Here is a 20,296-nt window from a genome sequence, read left to right on the forward strand (position 1 = left end):
CTGTCTCTGCCTCCTGCATGCTGGGATTAAAGGCATGAGCCACCGCCCGGCTGGGAAACCTCTTCTTACAGCACACATTTAGAATGAAATACTGTGGCCTCTGGCATAGCACTGTGGGTCAGAGTAAGAGCTATCTAACTAAAAAGTACTTCTCTATCTTTCGTCCAACTGAGGTTGAAGATACTAGGCGTATGGGATTATTAACTCTGAAGGCAAAATTTTATTTACATTAACAAATCTGCACAATTTTTATGCCCCCCAAAAGCATAAATCACACATTCCTTCACAGGCTTGTTGCTTTGCCTTTGTAACAAACAGCTCAGAAAAGTATTTATTAAGAGTTGCAGCCTGATCGGCAGAGACACCTCCAACTCCTTTACCTCCCTCACAGAATGGCTCTGGTGTCTCTCAGTTCCCGTCACCTTATGTGTGTCAATCTAGAACCCCAATACCACTTTGTGACTAGAGATCTTAAGAATATATATGTACATACATACATAGTAGACATGAACTTATTAAATAATTTTATTATTTCCTCCTTCATATTGCTAACAGTAGCTCAGGTTTAAGCAAGTTAGAAAATCTGAAGAAATAACACCTTTTGGTTTACATGAAGCATATATAAAAATATCTATTCAGAAAACAAATATTGGATAATTACACCGCTCACCTATCTCTGAGAATACCAAAAAACAAAAACCCATCAAGCTATAATAAAATACCTGAAAACTGAATGAGGAAGCAAGATAATTTTGTTTTGTTCCTTTTGGCATTTTAGGGAACTGACCTGTGCTGCTGAAATTTAAGTCAAAGTTATTGTGTGAAAATGTGCAGCTACTTAAAGGCATTCTTCAAACAAAACCTGCTTTGTGCTTAGAAGAGTTAACAGCAATAAAGATTACAAAACTCCCCAACTTTTCTAGTAACCGTTCGACAATAGCAAGAGGTATCAAATTGGAAGTGTCAGTATACCAAATATTTACATAAAAAGGATCAGCACAGTAAGCGCTGCGGTTAATTACCTTCTGATTCTCTGAAAACCCCCAAAGCATAAAATATTTGCTTGCTGGCCAATAGCTTTAAGCTATAATCAATAACCCAAATAGCTCTTGCTCATTGAATCTAGAACAGCGTGAAGTGCTAGTTAGAAGAACAGTGTGAAGTGCTAGTAGTCTGGGTACCCGCTGCTCACCACACTCACTGCAGCCTGATGATGAAGCGGCTCAGGGAGGTATCATTACCAAGGAAAATGTAAAGTGGCCAGAAAAATGTAAGGATGCCCTCATATGCCAGAGGCCAAGGGCAGACAGGGAGCTTCTTATACAAGAGATGTAATCTGTGACTCAAAGTGCCCATAAACAAACATAAGATACAGTGTGGACTTGTTCAGTAGAGAGGCAGAACACTTCTGCTACTTCATGCAGTATTCAACATGGACGAGCAGGTCTCGATGTTCATTGGCTGGGTACTGTACACTGCACTTGGGACATTCCACCAGGCTGTCGTTGAGCGCAGCAGTGGGGCTTTTAGGTGAGGTACCTTTCACTCTGTTTTCAGGCTCTCTCTGGAGTGGGAATGATTGCTCTGGGAAGGCAAACCCATGTAGCTGCTTCTGCAAAACAAATTTCAAATGAACACTGTTTGAACGGAAGACTGAGTGGTGGGCAGTTTTAACTGCTTTGTGTACCCTCTGCATGCTTCAGCCCTGCAGAGAGCTTATTTTGGATTTCTGCTCATTATTGTTTTAATGGTAACATATAAGGTAGTCATGAATAACTTGGGTAATGTAATTACTCAGGAAAGTAGTGAGTTAGTGCTCATATAGACAGACTGTGCTTAAGGCACAGAGTCAAATGTAAAAAAAAAATTACTTTTTTAAATTCAGTGTACAAAATAATGGGATTTATCACGACATTTTCAAGAGTGTGTATACATTTGCCAGACATGTAAAACAGAAGCAAATTAAGTACAAAGTTCCCACCACCCAGGAGGTTGAAGTGGGAAGATGGAGATGTTCGTTGGGGAGTATTTCACACCCTGGGGAGTAAAATCATAATGCAGAAAAGGGAGCAGAAATGAAATCCTACACAGAACGGAGAGCAGCAGAGAATTTTAGTAGCTCAGATAGGTTACATACACAGATGACCAGGATGCTACATACCTTTGAGACTTGGCTTTTTCATTTCTTTAAAGAGAATTTAGAATAGTCAAGAAAGCTTAAACATTCATATTTTATAGCACATTATGAAAATATTTATTTTATTAACATACAAGTTATAAGTTACTTTAACAATTGCTTTTTTCTCCTCTCCCTTAGAAACTAGGAGTTATATTTATAATATTTCTCCATTTCCAAATGTTCTGCAGTTCAAGGACAATATATAAATGTGCACTAATGGGACATCTGGGCACATTCACAGACACATAAATGCACATAAATTCATTAGAAATATGAAAAAGGAATGCCACGATGCCCTATTTTCTACCTTCTGCCCTCTATGCAAAGTACTGTTGGACATCTCTAGAATGGCAGTGCCCAACCTGGGTAGGAGATGATCCCAGACACCAGTAAAGTAACTATGAGCAAGAGCTTCATATGGCCCCGCCTTCTGAGTCCTGCATTGATGCTGTACTCCACAGAGGAGGCAACTACTGATTTGAGATAAGTTCATTTCAGGCTGTATTACTGGGAACTGAGCTGACACATCAATGGAGAGGTAGCAAAGAGAGAATGAAGAATAAGTTTTATATTAGCCATTCAAAACTTACCAAGGATTCCAACTGTGTTATTTGACTTCTTGCTTTTCGGAGTTCCTTAAGAATCACATACAGTTGATGCTGCATATTCTGGCGGTCAAGTTTTTCATTTTCAAAGTCTAGAGTACATGCCTGCATCTGGAATATGTAAGGACAAGGCAGTTAGAACTGGTAGATCCTGCCCAATTGTAGGCGAATTGCTAAACGGTCTTATTAATAAAAACCCAGAGCCAAATACTGGGGTAAAAAAAGCTGAGAGAAGCCGGTGGTGGCACATGCCTTTAATCCCAGCACTCGGGAGGCAGAGCCAGGCAGGTCTCTGTGAGTTCGAGACTAGCCTTGTCTACAGGGCGAGATCCAGGACAGGCACCAACTACACAGAGAAACCCTGTCTCGGGGAAAAAAAAAGAAAAAAAAAAAAAAAAAAAAAGGCGTGTGCTACCATTGCCTGACTTCTATGTTTAATATAGTTGCTGGCTTTTTCTCTGCCCTCAGATAAATTTTATTGGGGGACACAGATAAAATATCACCACACCTAGTTCTCTTCATTGACTGTTTACTCTATCAGCACAAGAGAATACTTGCTGGGCCTGCTTATCAAAAACTCATCTGAGTGGGGTTGGGGATTTAGCTCAGTGGTAGAGTGCTTGCCTAGCAAGCGCAAGGCCCTGGGTTCGGTCCTCAGCTCTGGAAAAAAAAAAAAAGAACTCATCTGAGCATATCAAGATTATTAGTAAATGAAGTTTATGGCTAAAGAGCTGCTTTATGAACTAGCAAAGCCAAGGTATGGATGAGTGGAGGACATTTTAAGAAGTTGCTGGAGTTATTCCTTCACATTCTTAGAATTTTTGGTGGGGGGTGGGAGATGGCTACTCCCTGGTTTGAAATATATTAAGAAATTCTACTATACATTGTGAGAATAAATGGTGTCCTCTCTGCTTGAACTCACAGGGTGACCTAGGAAGAGACCCTGTTAGCCTAGAGTAGGAACTACAGCCATGGAAGAGCAACATTTGCCCAAGCCAACCTGTCAGGAAAACTGCCACCACACCTTTAAGAATCTGGTTTAAGGCGCACATCTTTAATCCCAGCACTCGGGAGACAGAGCCAGGCAGATATCTGTGAGTTTGAGGCCAGCCTGGGCTACAGAGTGAGATCCAGGACAGGCACCAAAGCTACACAGAGAAACCCTGTCTTGAAAAACAAAAAACAGAAAAACAAACAAAAGAATCTGGTTTAGGCTAAGAACAGCTATAGAATATGTGAGTGGTACAGAGTCTCTAAGAAAATGTGTGTTAGTCTTTTAAAACCATTTTGTTCAATAACTTTCAAGTCGTTCTCCATAGAACAGTATAAACACCAGGGAAGTTCTGTTTTTTACCAGCTGAATGGACTTCCGAGCATCCCCAGTAAGTACCTGCTGCTCCAGGAGAGCTACCCTGGTCTGCTCCTCTTGGTGCTTTAACAGAGACTCGTAGAGAATTCGGACCTGGAGGATGCAAAGACAGCCAGCATTATCACACCTGCCTCTCCTCACTAGACCTGGGACCGACAAGGAACTACATCACAAGTCCCACTTCTAACTAGGACAACACCTACTGAGCGGGATGAGTCATCCCAGCTGGTTATTTGAGGCTTTCCACTTAAGCAGGATGAGCAGTATCATCCCGAATGAGAGTTCCCTGAGCAGCCAGACTGAGTGACGAACACTGCTCTGTGTGGCCACACCCTTTTCCCTGGAGGCTTTGGTAGGATAGCAAAGAGGGATGTGTCAAAAAGGGAAGTAAAATTTCCTTCTAGCTGTTTAACCTTTCCCAAATGTCACAACTCACACCTACAGGTCAAAGTTTAGCAAAGTGAAGACGAAAGAAGAAAATATTAAGATTACTGACTCTTCCTCGGCTCTCAACTTCTGCAGGATGTTAAAAATTACAATTCTAGTAGCAATAACCTCCACTGGCATCTACTTAGTTTACAAAGCGCTTTCATATTTCTCAGTTGCCCCACACAAAATTTGACTAGTGAACACTGTGTGAGTTAGAGGAGACAAGCATTTTGCTGCAGGCGTGTACTCTGTCTACAGTCCAGCTGTGAATTCCAAACACTGTTCTTTCTATGGGTTTCTGTGTTCTTTCTAAGGGACTCTGGGAATTCATCTGAGCACATCAGCACACTCCTGAGCACAGCCTAGGAATCCACTGGATTCCTCTCACTGCTCTACTTCCCCACAATCTACCTCTTCACTCAAGCCTTCGCATGTGTGGTGTCCTCCACGGAAGGATTCCCAGAGTCACTGTGCAGGATCCCACCATCAAGTCTCCAAATGCCACAGCCCGTTTCTTCTCACATCATCTTGTTTTAGTTTCCTTGGCTTATTTGTTTATTTAGTACTAACTCGTGGTCTGCTTCCATGCTATGAATGCCCAAAGGAGGCAGGGACTGGTTCTGCCCCTTGCTGGCTCCCGGGTGGTCTGGGTTCCCTGACTCTTGGTTGAAATCTGAAGAACAGAGACCTCAGTGGCTGGCTCACCTGAGATAAGAGCTCTTCAGACTTCCTCTTCTCCTCTTCCAGTTTTCCCTTGAAGACACTGCTCTCCTCCCTGAGCTTCTGGATCTTCTCTGTCTTATGTCTGTCCTCTTCCAGCTGCTGGATGTCTGCCTTTCGCTGCGAACTCAACAGCTGATTTAAATCTTCAACTTCTTTTTGACTTTCTTCATATTTTCTTCTAAACTCATCAAGTTCTAAACGCAACTGAGTTACTGTTTGTCGTTCAACTTCAAGATCCTTCTTGGCATTTTCCAAGAGATGATCATATTTTTGCTTCTCCTCTTTAAAATATCCTGTAACAAACAACATTACAATGCTTTTTGTAATATCCCAAGAAATTAAAACTTCAAACATATTCCTACAAACGAGACCTCAGCATTTCTTCAGCTTATAAAATGAAGATCAGGAGGTGGGGGCTATGGCTGGCATTTGAAATGGTAGATCTTTTCTTCCCAGCTCACTGCCTGCCGAGCTTATTTCTTTATAAGCTGTTAAATATGACTCTTCCTGGCCCACCTCCTAAGAGATGTTGTCTAACACCGGGGAAATGAGTGTAAGGGAAACTGTAGAACACTGGGCAGAGACAGCATCATGGGTAACTACTCAAGTTCACAGCAAGGACTAAATGGTTGAGGCACCATCTACAAGGCCTGTTCTTTCTCCTGGAGCTGATACAAGAGCCAAAGGCAAGCAAAGCGAAATGACGACTAACGTCAAGTGTAGTAGCACACACCTGTAATTCCAGCACTTAGGAGACCGAGGCAGGACGACTGCTCTGAATTGGAAGCTAGCCTGGGCTACATTTTAAGTACCAGACTGGCCAGGGCTATGTGGAAAAACCTTATCTCAATCCATCATTCTACCCATTTACCCCCCAAAAAGGAAACTGGTACCCAGGTCAGCCCTGGAGGGACTGAGAAGAACTTTGAAGGGGAAAGGTGTTCACGTAGGGAAAATCACCTTGACTTCAGAACTAACTCTGTGATGGACGGCTCTCTCACCTGTGGCCTCTTATATCTGGAAACAAGGGGGAAGGAAACAGACTTGCCAAGTGCTATTTCTTACTTCAAGCTTAAAGGACATGATGTTATTTTACTTTCTAACACATATCTATATTAAAAAAAAAATCTAAATTTGATGACTCACTCCTGTTGGAAAATGTCAGGCTTATCCCAAAAGAACCCTTTTATAGCTCAGTACCTTCTGATTCCATCTTTTTCATCTGCTGTGGGAGTGAAGCAGCGGCTGCTTCTGCTCTCTTTTCCAGCTCAAAGATCTTTGCTAAAAGTCCTTTAACGTAGGCCTCTCGCTGCTGGTCATACACAAGCCACTGCTGATTTTTCTCCAGAGCCTTAGAGTGAATGAAAAATCAAGAGCAGAATAAAAAGCCCAGATCGTAAAATGTGTAAGGGAAGTCCCTATGACATTATCTTTTCCAACACACACAATACCTTATGGCTTATAAACTACTTACAGGCAGCCACTGCATGTCCCTTTAGAGTACAGGAGGGTCAGTTTCCAGGGGATTCACTCTGCCTGTATGCTGCCTCCCACACACAGCTCCCTTTGTGTTCATGTACACATCAGTGCCTGAAAACCAGAATGCCCCTGGGGCAGATGCACACATGAGCTGCTCCAATCTCACTTCTAGAAAGAGCTTTGATTCTAAGTCTCTATCCTTCACTGTTGACTCTTGGAAACTTAACCAAATCAAAATAAAAGGAGTCTGTCAGGCAGCCCAGGCATTCCTAGAAAACACATACTGCTCCCCCTTGCCACCTTCCACCTCTTTTTGCTAGGGAAAGTGGTACTTTTGCTACTGAAAATAGGGCATGTTCAAGTGAAAAGCTACAGAATGGTCAGGCTGAAGCCTGTAACCCCAGCACTACCAAGGCTAAGACCTTGCACTGAAGACCCGCCTGCCTATGTGCTGCGGCATTGTCTCTAACTAACTAAATAGCTGGGTATGGTGGCACACACCTTTAGTCTTAGCACTGGGGCAGGGGAATGGCAAGAGGATCTCTATGAGTTTGAGACTAGCCAGGGCTATATAGTGAGACATTGTTTCAAAGATAAAAATGAAAAAATAAATAAAATAAAATAAACAAGCTAGCTAGAGAAGACCACGAAGCTGCTGTTAATGGGGGAGGGGGACAAAGTCTAGAAATTCTAACACAATATAAATATACAATGAGATTACAACTCCTATCCAATCTACTTTTTCAGTCTAATAGGATAGAATTGTCCCCTCTTGTTCTACGACCCTGAGAGGCTGGAAATATGTCTTAACAATTATTTGTGCAAAAAGGTCACGCACATTCAAACCTGATACCATGTGCATGTTAAATGTTTTGGGTGAAGGGTCCCAAGAGACACATACATGGTAATGTATGCCTTAAGCCTAACATTCTTTCACAGTGGCCAAGCTCCTCTGGATTGAGTCCTCATGAGGACCTCCAGCTCATGCTCAAATTTAGTTCTAAAGAACACCGAGTGTTACTGGGCCCAGTGGCACACATCTTTAATCCCAGCACTTAGAGGCAGAGGCAGGTGGATCTCTGTGAGTTTAAGGCCAGCCTGGTCTACAGAGAGAGATCCAGGACAACCAGGACTATACAGAGAAACCCTGTCTCAAAAAACAAACAAACAAAACAAAAGAACACCGTGTGACCCAGAGAGCACACGTGCATATCTAACTACCTATAAATTATAATATTACATAGTAAAGACATCTAATTTTCTATCAAACTTTATATTTGTCCATCTTTAGAAAGTAGCAATACAAATAATTTAAATCTACATTAGATGGTCATCAATGTTTTTCTTTTTTTTTTTTTTCATCAATGTTTTTCAAATGAACCTGTTGATACTTTACTCAAGTACATAAACTAAAAATTTAAGATTTCAGTTACAGGCAATTTACAATTGTTGGGGAGGAACCAGTCTTTTCCAGAGATAAGCCCCCTAATTGGCTATCCAATATCAAGTGATGAACCCTAAAAACATATACATATGGGTAACATTAAATGAACTCATCAGCCGGGCGGTGGTGGTGCACGCCTTTAATCCCAGCACTCAGGAGGCAGAGCCAGGCCAATCTCTGTGTGTTCGAGGCCAGTCTGGTCTACAGAACGAGATCTAGGACAGGCACCAAAACTACACAGAGAAACCCTGTCTCAAAAAAAAAAATGAACTCATCAAATTGTATTTATATTATTTATATGTACATATACATGTAACAGTAAAGACAAAAACCTTTTTAAAGAAAAGATTTAAGAGGTAATACTCACAAAAGCCACACGATGGCGATGTTACTTAACAAAGTAAGCTCTTCTCAACAAAGTAAGCTCTTCTCGCCCCCTACCTCTGCCTTGACTGGCCTGGCCTTGAACTTGAGATCCTGCTGCCACAGCCTCTCAAGCAGCTAATATTATAGGTCTAAGTCACCATGCCCAGCTAAGGCAAACATTGCTTTTCTCTCCAATTCTTTTATATGCATCCACCCTTTCTTCTACTATCAATGATCAGATTCGAAAGCTCTCATTGAACATTGATATGAGTTTGAATTTTTAGAGACATCATCACATTAGCTATTCCTTCTAACTTTGTGTCATCTACACATACAGGAGGCATGCACTAACATGTACCTTAAAAAAAATGTGAAGTGCATGGAAGTGCATTCCACCTTTGGCCAGGGATCTGCTAAGTACTCTGTGGATAAAAATTTCAAAACAGATCAGAATGCAAGCTGTACTGGAGGAATAAAACATGTGAGTTCATTGATAAGACTGGATTAGGGATGGTAAGCTAACCAGAAGTATTGTGTCCATGTTAAATTTATTAAGTTCCTGTTTCAGATATAAGAAATGCATATGTAGGTAGGGCTAAATAATTACAGATATGTGCAGCTCCCTCTTGAATGGCTCAGAATAAGAACTTTGTGTATTTGTGTAGGTGAAAGGTAAGAGAAAAACATAAACACGGGATTAAAAATGTCATGAACGGTTACATTTAGGTATAGAGTATAACAGTGATGCACCATTCTCATTCGTAGAACTCTTCTAATAATTTATATTTTCTAAATTAAAAAAATATTAAAATTACACATCTTCTCTAAGACACTTGAAAATCCAATTTTGTAACATTAAGACCAGGAAATGCCTACTGTTTTCAGCTAGTTATTTGGTTGGTATAGTTTGTACAAAAATGATAACAGTTTTGATATTTGACAACATCTATGGCATTACTGATAGCTTCCTGCAGAAAGATTATACTTCCCAGGTAGGCAAGCCAACTCCAAAAGGGAAGGACTGAGGCAGGGAACTTAATAAACACATGGTAGTCATTTCTGCCTCCTATCTTTTTCCATGGGCATTCTCTCATGCACCCGCACGCTGTGAGATGTATGGCACAATCACCCATGTGAGTGAGTTCATGTCCCTTCCAAAACATGCATGCCACACAGCAAAACGCTACGAGGGACAAGGTAATCTATTACACTTAATTTGGAGGAGCCCCAGTTAGGTTTGGGGATCGCCATACTGGTCAAAGATTCCAAGAGCTTTCCACTGGCTAAGATAGGCTGAGAACTCTGGAATTCTCCACTGGCCAGTAGCTGAAAGCTCTGAGGACCTTTCACTGGCCCTGTGGCCTATCTGAATCAGATGTGACAGAGGTAGAGGAGCACCACCTATTTATAGGACATATGGCTCAACCATCCATCAATAAACATGGTCCTGCCTAAGGTCAGATGCACCTCCCTTTCTGCCTTTATGGGTCTTTCAGATGCCTAAGAAATCTAACAATTATCACCAGGTAATTATTGCAAACTGTCTGACCAACCTAAATGGTGGCTGAAAAATAAGAAACATACATATGCATTCTAAAGCTTATTTTACTTTACTAACACTAATTCTTAATAAGATAAGCCTCCTTAGGCACTTCTCTGGGAACTCTGAGATGGAATTAGTTTCCAAGCTCTCACAAGGTGAACATGTCAGTGTAGATGAGGAGTGAGTGAGATGTCTCTTTCCCGCTCTCCAAGTCTGCCAACTACAGTTTTCCTCCTCCTCAAAGATTTGCTGAGATCTTCAGGAAACCAGGCCTGAACTGCCTGGACATCTTCAGAAGTTAGGAATGATCCAAGTGTGCTCCTGGGATGAGCAGCAACAGCAGGCAGGAGGTACAGCCCCACCCCAGATCCATTAAATCCAAATCTACATTTCAAGAAAACCATCTAGATAAACACCACTCAGTTTAGATTTAGCCTGAAGGTGAATTGAGTTAGATTTTACTGCATTTGAGTAAGTCTTTCTCATGTAAACAGAGCACCTAGCCAGAGGAAGCAGAAGAGGAAAGGCTATTCCTTTCAAGAAGTGGCTGGAAACTCAGCATGACAGAAGTAAACAATGAGAAAATGAAAGGTGTACAAGGTAAATTACCTAAATACATGCATCTAATCAGTAGGTACTGGTATACACAGAGGGGCCAAATTCACTGTAAAATAAAACCTATTTAATAATTTTTAAAATTATATTTATTTCAATTACCTCCAGGTAAATACTTTGATAAAGGTACCATAGCACCCGGCATAGACACTCAAGATATTTAAATTCTTCTTTTGAAAGTCAAATAGGCTTCAAGGGACACTTGCTAGATTAAATAAAACAGGAATCTTAAGGGCATGCTTATCAGTATCAGGGTAGACACACCTGTAGACACACAGGTAATGTTTCTGTAATCAGAATAACTACCTAGTGATCTATTAATTAAAATCAACAACTTCATACTTCACATATTTAATCTGAAACCTGAAAAAATACAAATAGTCCTGTGCCCTCAGTTTATCCAATTTCCAGCAAAACTTACTTGTCCATTTGTAAGTTTGAAGTAATAAACCTTTCTGGTACATCTAAAGTAACCCTCACGTCTAATTCTAGGGAACTACTGAATATACACAAGACGTTTCCTTTCCAACTATTCTCAGAGAAAGACTTGAAGATAATGAATATATAACAAATAGATAAACAAAAAGGAAAGCATAAATTAAATTACATTATAATGAGCAACCATTTGGGCAAATTAGATTTGGGTGAAAAAGCATGCTGCTAAGGTAGTTGGAAGCTTAGTTCTAGAACTTTCTAGTCTATAGATACCCTTGACAATGATCTCAAACACTCAGTTCTCCCACCTCATTAGATTTGTTTTTTTTAAAATCATAACACTAATGCTTCCAATTTCTATGAAATTTAAGAACATACGAATTAGTTCTCTTTATCCATTGTTTAACCAAGAAAACAAACAAACAAAAAAACTTACATCTTTCAGCTGCATTTCTTTTTCATGAATACTATTCATTGATGAGTTGAAGCAGTTTGCAGGCATGCTCTGTAAATAACCCAATATTAGTTAACACCATCTACTTAACAATACAAGTTTCATTATATATATGAGTGTTTGAGATCATTGTCAAGGGTATCTATAGACTAGAAAGTTCTAGAACTAAGCTTCCAACTACCTTAGCAGCATGCTTTTTCACCCAAATCTAATTTGCCCAAATGGTTGCTCATTATAATGTAATTTAATTTATGCTTTCCTTTTTGTTTATCTATTTGTTATATATTCATTATCTTCAAGTCTTTCTCTGAGAAATACAAAATATTTCTCTAGGCATCCCAAACTCACCTCTGTACTAAGCCAGGTGAGAATTACCAAGGGACATCGGACAGAATTAAATTCCCTGGGAATGCGCCTAAGCTAACAGTTCTCAACATGTGGGTCCTGACCCCTCTTACAAACTTCCATCTCCAGAAATAGTTACATTACGATTCATAACAGTAGCAAAATTAGTTATGAAGTAGCAATAAAAATAACTTTATGGTTGGGCGTCACCACAACATGAGGAACTGTATTAAAGAGTGGCAGCGTTAGGAAGGTTGGGAACCCCTGTCCTAAGTGATCTTTAAACCGAGACTTCAGACCTAATTTTACTCTGAGAGTTTTTGGACCCACAATTCCCAGAACAACCTTTAGTGCATATAAATAGCCCACTGAGTTTTCACCAAAAGGAGTCAAACAACTAGGCTATTTCAAAGAACTAAACCAAACTGTCAAAGATTAAAAGTTTTAGTATAGGTTGAGTATTCCTAAACTAAAACAGGATGGGACTAAACTCTATGTGTGAAATTCATTTTTTCTTTCTTCTTTTAGTACAGGGTTTCTCTGTATAGCTCTGGCTGTCCTGGAACTCACTTAGACCAGGCTAGCCTCGAACTCAGAGCTCTGCCTGCCTCTGCCTCCCGAGTGCAAGGCATGCACCACCACTGCCAGGCCATTTGTTTCATGTACACATAACCTGTAGACAATTTTACACAAAACATTCAATGTGCCTGGATTCTGGCTGTGACGGTTATGTGAGGTCAGGCATGAAATTTTCCACTTAATAACATTCAAAAAGTTTCAGATTTGGGAGACTATAATATTAATAAGTAACTCTTTAAATAGATTGCATGGAACTCAAAACATACTTTCATAACAGCTCTCCTTTCTTCATTCTTCCATAGAGGAAAACCAGGTGGCTATAATCCCAGACTAACCAGCAGACTCTAAAAATCCTGCTTTTCAGGGTTTGGGGGATTTGGGTGTTTTTCTTAAGCATCCATAAAGAAAGTCCTGTGTGGGCACTGGGGTTGTTTGGGAAGGCTGAAGAGCCTTTAGGGGTGGAGTCTTGCTGGAGGATGTGGGTCACTAGGGTCAGCCTTGAAGCTTTAAAGGCAGGGCTCCACTTCCTGTTCTCCGCCTGCTTCCTGAGTAACCATCTGGCCTCTTGTTCTTGCGGCCTTCCCCACCATGACAGAACGATCCCCTCAGACCATAAGCCAGAACAAACCTCCCTCCCTTAAACACAGTGACAGGAGAAGTAACTAACACAGCACTCCACCACTGAGAAGTTACAACTCAAACTTGTTCTTCTATGGACAGTATTACTAGTTGTTAGTAATATTCAAATGCCAAAAGAACCAAAGGTTTGGCCAATAGGTAAGCACTTAGTATATTCTAGGCTTTCTGCAAGGCACCTGTCAATCATTATCATAGGGCGTCATCAGTGCTCTTAGCCTGGTTTTACTGATGTGAAATCAAGGCTTATAAAAGGAGACTAACCAGCTAGCTCTAACACTGTCTCTCATCCCCCAGAGGCTGAGGGAATCACTCAGTGTTACATGATATCAACTGGCAAAATCATGATGGAGACTCAGATGATTTTTACACAGATCCTTGTTCATTCTATGACACAGTTCCTCTCAAACAAGAGGAAGAGGAAATGTATGTGCAGTTAGGGAAAGTCTATTGGGTATAACTTTTTATCTCAAATACGAAAACTAACCCAAAACTTAAACCTAATGTTTATATAATACAAACTACTGAAATAAAATCTCAGCAAAATCTTCCTTGACTTTTGTAGCTACAGCATGGACTGCCTTCTGAATATTCCTCTGGGTGAAACAACAGTGTGGGAGTGCAGGGAACTGCATTGTTTTGAATTTATGGAAGAAGACTCAACTAAAAAAACCAAAAAGAAGTGATGTGTAGGTGCACTAAGGTTCTACATCATTTCACAAACAAAAAACTCATTATTCGGGCTGGAGAGATGGCTTAGAGGTTAAGAGCACCGACTGCTCTTCCAGAGGTCCTGAGTTCAATTCCCAGCACCCACATGGTGGCTCACAACCATCTGTAATGAGATCTGGTGCCCTCTTCTGTATACATAATAAATAAATAAATCTTTAAAAAAAAAAAAAACTCATTATTCTTCATAAGACTATAAACTGTAGCAGACAGGAAAAAGCTCCGAAGAAAGTCGTAGCACCTGGGACAGATGGAGGGTACAGGCCTTGTCTTCCAGTTCAGAAAGTCTTTTGGTTGTGGCCGACAGCTGCTTCTTCAGGACATCTGTCTCTTTGGATAAGGACTCCAGCAACTGCTGCTTCTTGTCACATTCCTTCGCTTTCTCCTCCAGCTGCTCAAGCAATGAGGAAGAACTGTATCTGGCCTTTAGCTGGTCTTTGAGTCTCTGTATTTCTCTGTCCTTCTCTGTGAGGTAATAAACGTTCTTCTCTCTCTCAGCTTCAAGAACTTGAATTTTCTAAATAGAAACTAAGAAGACTCTTAGAACTGAGCCAAGTCAAGCATCCAGCTAAGCAATGCATTTCCATACATTTATGAAGCATTTATGAAGTATTTACTACTTATCAAATTTGATTTTATGATATCAGGACCAAAAATATAAGCTAAAGCTCAGCGCTATGCTCGGACAGCCCTTACATTAAGGGCAGCTGTGCTCTAGTTAGCATGTGCACACACTGAAGAGGCAGACACAGAGGAAGACCCACCTGTGTCAAGGGTGGTGGGAGGAGGCTAAGTCAACGCTTACCACATTACTGCGGCAAAAGAGGAAAAGAGACGAGAGAAGGATAAAAACAGTCGTCAGAATGAGCAGGCTAACAGGGCAGCCAATATGAATGATTAAAATGGGTTTCTAAACATTTACAAGGAAACCTGAACACTATTTAATACTTTGAAATTGATAAACAATTCAGGGTATCTGAAATGCATAGTTTTTTTTTTTTAATTTAGTGAACTAACAAAAATAAATAAATAAAATCACGAAATATTTGAGAAAATATTTTCTCTTCAACTATATATAGTAAAGAGAAGATGTGAGAACGGCACAGTATTCTTCCAGTATCCCAAAAAGCATAGAAGTACCATACAGTTCCAAGTTAAACAGCCAATAAAAAGTCATAAACAGTAAGCCAGTATGTTTTACAATCTTAAACACAGCATGCTATGGCTTGAATATGATTCCTCAAATTTACTTAACTCTCAATGTACCAATGTAAGAGGCGATGGGGTCATGAGGGCACGACCCCATGAGTGGATTCACAGGGCTGTCATGGGTCACTTATCAGCTAAAATGAATTCAGCCCTGGTCCCCCATATACCTCATGTGCTTGCCTGGCCTTATTTCATGTGATGACACAGCTTGAAGACCCTTACCAGATGCTCTGTGCTTTTGGACTTTGCAGCTAAATCAATAATTACCTAGTCTGTAGCATTGTGTTGTAACAACACAAAAGAGACTGTTATTGTATAACAAATTTTTATCAAAAATATTAATGTTGGGGCTGGAGAGATGGCTCAGTGGTTAAGAGCACTGGCTGTTCTTCCAGAGGTCCTGAGTTCAATTGCCATCAACCACATGGTGGCTCACAACCATCTGTAATGAGATCTGGTGCCCTCTTCTGGCATGCAGGCAGAACACTGTATACATAATAAATAAATAAATCTTTTAAAAAAAAAGAATATTAATGTAATTAAGATAAATAATCAAAAGTTGCATGATGAATGCCAGATTAGTTTATCAGTTTGGTTTCAATATGTGAAAGAATACACTAAGTGCAATGACACATGCCTATAATCACAGCACTTCAAGGTGGAGGAGGGAACCAGAAGTCTGAGGTCATCCTCAGCTAAACAGCTCAAGCTCCAGACCAACCTGGGCTACAAGAGACCCTATCTGAAAAAGCAAAACAAAACAACAACAAAAGATGTAAGGGTCTGAGTCTGGAGAGTTGGCTCAGCAGTTAAGAGTACTTGTTGCTCTTGCAGAGGAACTATATTTAGTTCCCAGCACCCATATCATAGCTTATAACCATCCAAACTCCAATTCCAGGGGATCCTACACCTTCCTCTGACCTCTGCAGGCACCAGGCACACATATGATACACATACATACCTGCAGGGAAAACTCCCACACATAAAATAAGGTAAATCTTTTTACAGTAAGGAAAAAAAAAACAGATCACAAGATCACAGCATTATATTAAAGTTACAAAACTATTCATCATGATGTCTTATTTCTGAAACAACTTAATATCTGATAACCTCAAAACACATACTCAGTAACATTTTAAAAGAGCGAATTAATAATAAAGTATGTCTAAAGGTTGGTAAAATCAAAGTAGGAATTTAAGATTCCAAATTCAAGATCAACTAACTTCCTAGAACTAGAAAGAATAGGTCAAACAAGGACACGGGAAGAATGAGAATGCAGCATCAGAAAGCCCAATGCACTGCTTTCCAGAATGTATGCACCTTTAAAGGACTCTGCGGCCACTTACCTCCAAAAGTCTGCATTTGTCTTTATCAGTCACTTTTCCTTTCCCACTTGTGATTTCATCCAGGGATGTTTTAAAGGCTGCGATTTCTCCCTTAAATTTCTCTAATGCGGTGTCCGATTTGGAGCTGCTAGGCCTTGACCCCCACTTGCTTTTAATTAAATCTTTGGGACTTCTGGAAGACATCTTTGAAATGATCTGTGAAAAATAGATCAATAAATACAATTTTTAAATTCAACTGCAACTGAAGCCTGAGTTTAAACTTTTACATTTCAGGTCTGGAAGAGGCCTTATAGCCTATTTTGCTCTAAACAGAAGTAATTTATACAAATCAGTGGGATCCAGAAAGAAAACTGAGGAACATTTCTGGGGTGTTGTAAAGATCCTTAAAAAAAAAAAATCTCAGTTTGAGAGTAGATCTCTTGATATAGCCCAGGCTGGTTTGGAACTTACTATGTAACCAGAATGGCACTGAATTCACAATTGTCCTGCTTCAGCCTCCCAGGTACTGGGGTTATAGAAATGCATCACTATGCCTGGCAATGTTCTGTAAACTAACAGAAAGTTTTTGTTTACAATCAATGGAAGGGTCCCCAAACCTCATACTTTCAAGGAGATATACCCAAGAATAAAAAGCTGGTAGTAATCTAATTTTGAGTTTATGGGCATTATAAGTCATTAACATGTGTCCTCTGTTTTATTAGAAGGTATGTCTAATTGAACTCTATCTTAATAGCCTTTTGAGAGTAAGGCGGGAAGAAGTGAGGAAATCCAACATGAGACATTTATAGAAAAAGAGGTATAATACTGAGATTTGGGGATGAAAGGAATTAGCTGGGCGGTAGTGGCACACGCCTTTAATCCCAGCACTTGGGAGGTAGAGCCAGGTGGATCTCTGTGAGTTTGAGGCCAACCTGGGCAACAGAGAGTTCCAGGAAAGGCACAAAGCTACACAGAGAAACCCTGTCTCAAAAAAAAAAAAAAAAAAAAGAAAAGAAAAGAAAAAGAAAAAGAAAAGGAATTAAGGAGTCACAGAAGTAAGGACATGTTTCATATCTGCTAATAGCACTAGATGACAGATTAGAAGCAAATGTATAATACAAACTCTAGCAGCCAAATGTATAGTAAAATACACTGTACAAATAGTGTATAAAACAGCCCTTCAATAAAGTGATTAAAAACAAACAAACATTTTCTACCTTGTATGTCCTGAGATAAAAATGATGGCAGTGTGATTAAGGAATCTAAAAAAAGAGAGACCATTAATGCATTCAAAAATTACTACAGAGCCAGGCATGGGGGTGCATGCCAATAATCCCAACTCAGGAAGTGCAGCCAAGACGACCAGGAGTTCAAGGACAGTCTCATTTGCATATGGAGTTTGAGGGCTGCCTGAGCTGCACAGAACTATTTAAACAAACAACAACAACAAATTACTACAAAGCCTATTTACCAGGTAACCCAATAGGGACTGGGTATAAGCTGGTTAAAGCAACAGGAGGAAGAGGAGACACCCAAGTCTCTGCTGCGGGGAAGCCTTCAGGACAGTGAGGCAGGCAACAGACTACAACAACAGAAACACAGATTCACATAGTCTCAAACTAATAAACACTAAGGGGAAATAATCACAGTCATAAAAGCTACCAACAGAAACAGGGAGATCCACTTAGGGTGGTCAGTGTGAGGTCATCCTGCGTGAAATCAGCCTAAAAATAATAGACTGTATAGACAAAGTCGAATAAAGTCTATATCAAAGCATTCACCCTCGATTTTTGCCCATCATCCCGTCAAAAACTAAGTAAGGCAGCTAGTCCACTCCACTGAGGCAAATGCAGTTATTATGTCTCAGGAACCTGCTACCACAAAAGTTTCTCCCTGGGCTTCTGTTGATGTCACAGGGAGGACTTGATACCCTGGACTGGCAGAAAGGAAACTACCAAGCCATTGAGACAAGAATGGAAGACATACAGATCAACAGAACTTGAAAGAACCCTCAGGACATTTGCTTCCTAACTCTTTCAGGGGCCGCCTAAACGACTAGGGTTCCTGACACTGGTCTAGACCGACCTAGCCCACTTCCTCCCCACCTGCAACCCTGCTCCCACCCAGTTCTACCACCTTCCTTTCCCAGTATTTTCTACCCCATTCATTCACAAAGCTCTCTTCAGGAACTCAGCAGTCCTAGAGGCATCTTCTTCAGGAAGCCCCCTCTTAACTCTAAGAAGGGCCACAGAATTCACCACACATACACAAGCTAGTAGTCACTTATCCTGCTCCCAACATTTTTTTCAGCCAATAATTGTTCAAAAGAGCTGTATTTTATTATTACTTTTTTTTTTTTTTTTTTTTTTTTTTTTGTCATCCAAGAGCTGAAAGACAGATGCTCGGAAATCTCTTACTGACTGGACTGGAGGGACCTAAAACATTCTGGTCAGGAAGAGACCAAAGAAGCATTTCCATTCAGTAAATCACACCAATTGTCTACGGGGGAGGAGGTCAGGAAAGAGGGAAAAAAAAAAAGAGAAGCGCTTGCTAATAGCAAAAGGCCGAATTCACGAGAGACCTGCGTCAGGTCTCTGGCCTCTCGATGCCTGTTAGGGAAGTGATAATACCGCAAAGTTGAAAGGAATCGAAAGGATGACGGTCGAGGTCGGCTGGCACCCAGCGTGGTGTCTCTCAGGAAACGAGCATGTATTCCAGCGAGCCGAGTCGGAGTCCCGAGGCTGTGATCTGCACACCGACGCCGCCTCCTGTGCGGTCCAGTCCGGCCCTGGGGCTGCGGGCCCCGGCTGTCCTCTCCACCCTCCCCCGCCGGGGCCGGGGCCACTCAGTACCTGAGACCAAACACAGCGCTCGCGCCGCTGCGTCAGACCCCCTACAACTCTCCAGCCCGGACACCGCTTCCGGGAGTTTGAATCCCGCGGCGGAGGGGCGGGACACGTCACTGCCGGCTTGAAAATGGGCGGGGCCTGCAAACTGAGGGCAGGCGGGGAGGGCGGGGCCTACAATCTGAGCAAGGGCCCGGCGGGAGAGGGCGGGGCCTGCAATCTGAGGGCAGGAGGGGAGGGCGGGGCCTACAAATCTGAGCGAGGGCGAGGCGGGAGAGGGTGGGGCCCACAAATCTGAGCGACGGCGAGGCGGGGCCTGGAATGAGGATGGCGGAGAGAGGGAGGAGCCCAGGAGCCTGAGGGCGGGGCCTGGAACCTGAGGGCAGGCGGGAGAGGGCGGGGCCCACAAATCTGAGCGAGGGCGAGGCGGGGCCTGGAATGAGGATGGAGGAGAAAGGGAGGAGCCCAGGAGCCTGAGGGCGGGGCCTGGAACCTGAGGGCAGGCGGAAGAGGGCGGGGCCTACAAATCTGAGCGAGGGCGAGGCGGAAGAGGGCGGGGCCTACAATCTGAGCGAGGGCGAGGCGGGGCCTGGAATCGAGGACGGAGGAGAGAGGGAGGAGTCCAGGAGCCTGATGGCTGGGCCTGGAACCTGAGGAGGGTAGGCGTGGCAAGGTCTGGAACCTGAGGAGGCAGGCGGAGCAAAGGCGGGCTCTGGAATCTGGAGGCGGGGCGGAGCGGGGCGGGGCGGGGCGGGGCGGGGCGGGGCTTGGATCTAGGGGGCAGGCGGGGTAGGGGCAGAGCAGGAAAAGTAAGGGCTGGCAGGGCGCAGAGTCGGGCTGGGGATCCGGCCTAACTCGAACTCTGAGAAGGATTGCATGGGGCGGGGGGCAGCGGGTAGGGTAGAGTCGGGTGAAGGGGCGTGGGGGTGGTAGGGGCGGGGCCAAGGACAGACTCCGACGCCCCGTTAATTCTGGGGCTGCCTGTT

General features: G+C 42.1%; 1 protein-coding gene across 5 annotated transcripts; it reads right to left on the reverse strand.

Annotated features, from left to right (window-relative positions):
* Positions 1–510: 510 nt before the first annotated feature.
* Cep55 (centrosomal protein 55) lies at positions 511–19,385 on the reverse strand. 5 transcript variants are annotated; one of them, XM_059258619.1, is made up of 10 exons: positions 19,317–19,385; positions 17,682–17,726; positions 16,486–16,680; positions 14,172–14,447; positions 11,624–11,692; positions 6,506–6,656; positions 5,288–5,598; positions 4,175–4,246; positions 2,770–2,895; positions 511–1,612 (listed from the first exon to the last, which is right to left on the reverse strand). In XM_059258619.1, the coding sequence occupies exons 3-10, from the start codon at positions 16,666–16,668 to the stop codon at positions 1,412–1,414; spliced, it is 1,389 nt and encodes a 462-aa protein (XP_059114602.1). In that variant the 5' UTR covers positions 16,669–16,680; positions 17,682–17,726; positions 19,317–19,385; the 3' UTR covers positions 511–1,411. The 5 variants fall into 5 exon arrangements, with proteins under 5 accessions (XP_059114602.1, XP_059114584.1, XP_059114592.1 ...); XM_059258601.1 differs by having other exon boundaries at positions 19,095–19,372; XM_059258609.1 differs by having other exon boundaries at positions 19,046–19,372.
* Between the last annotated feature and the right edge of the window lie 911 nt (positions 19,386–20,296).

This window comes from Peromyscus eremicus, chromosome 1, assembly GCF_949786415.1.
Source record: "Peromyscus eremicus chromosome 1, PerEre_H2_v1, whole genome shotgun sequence".
NCBI classification, from domain to species: domain Eukaryota; kingdom Metazoa; phylum Chordata; class Mammalia; order Rodentia; family Cricetidae; genus Peromyscus; species Peromyscus eremicus.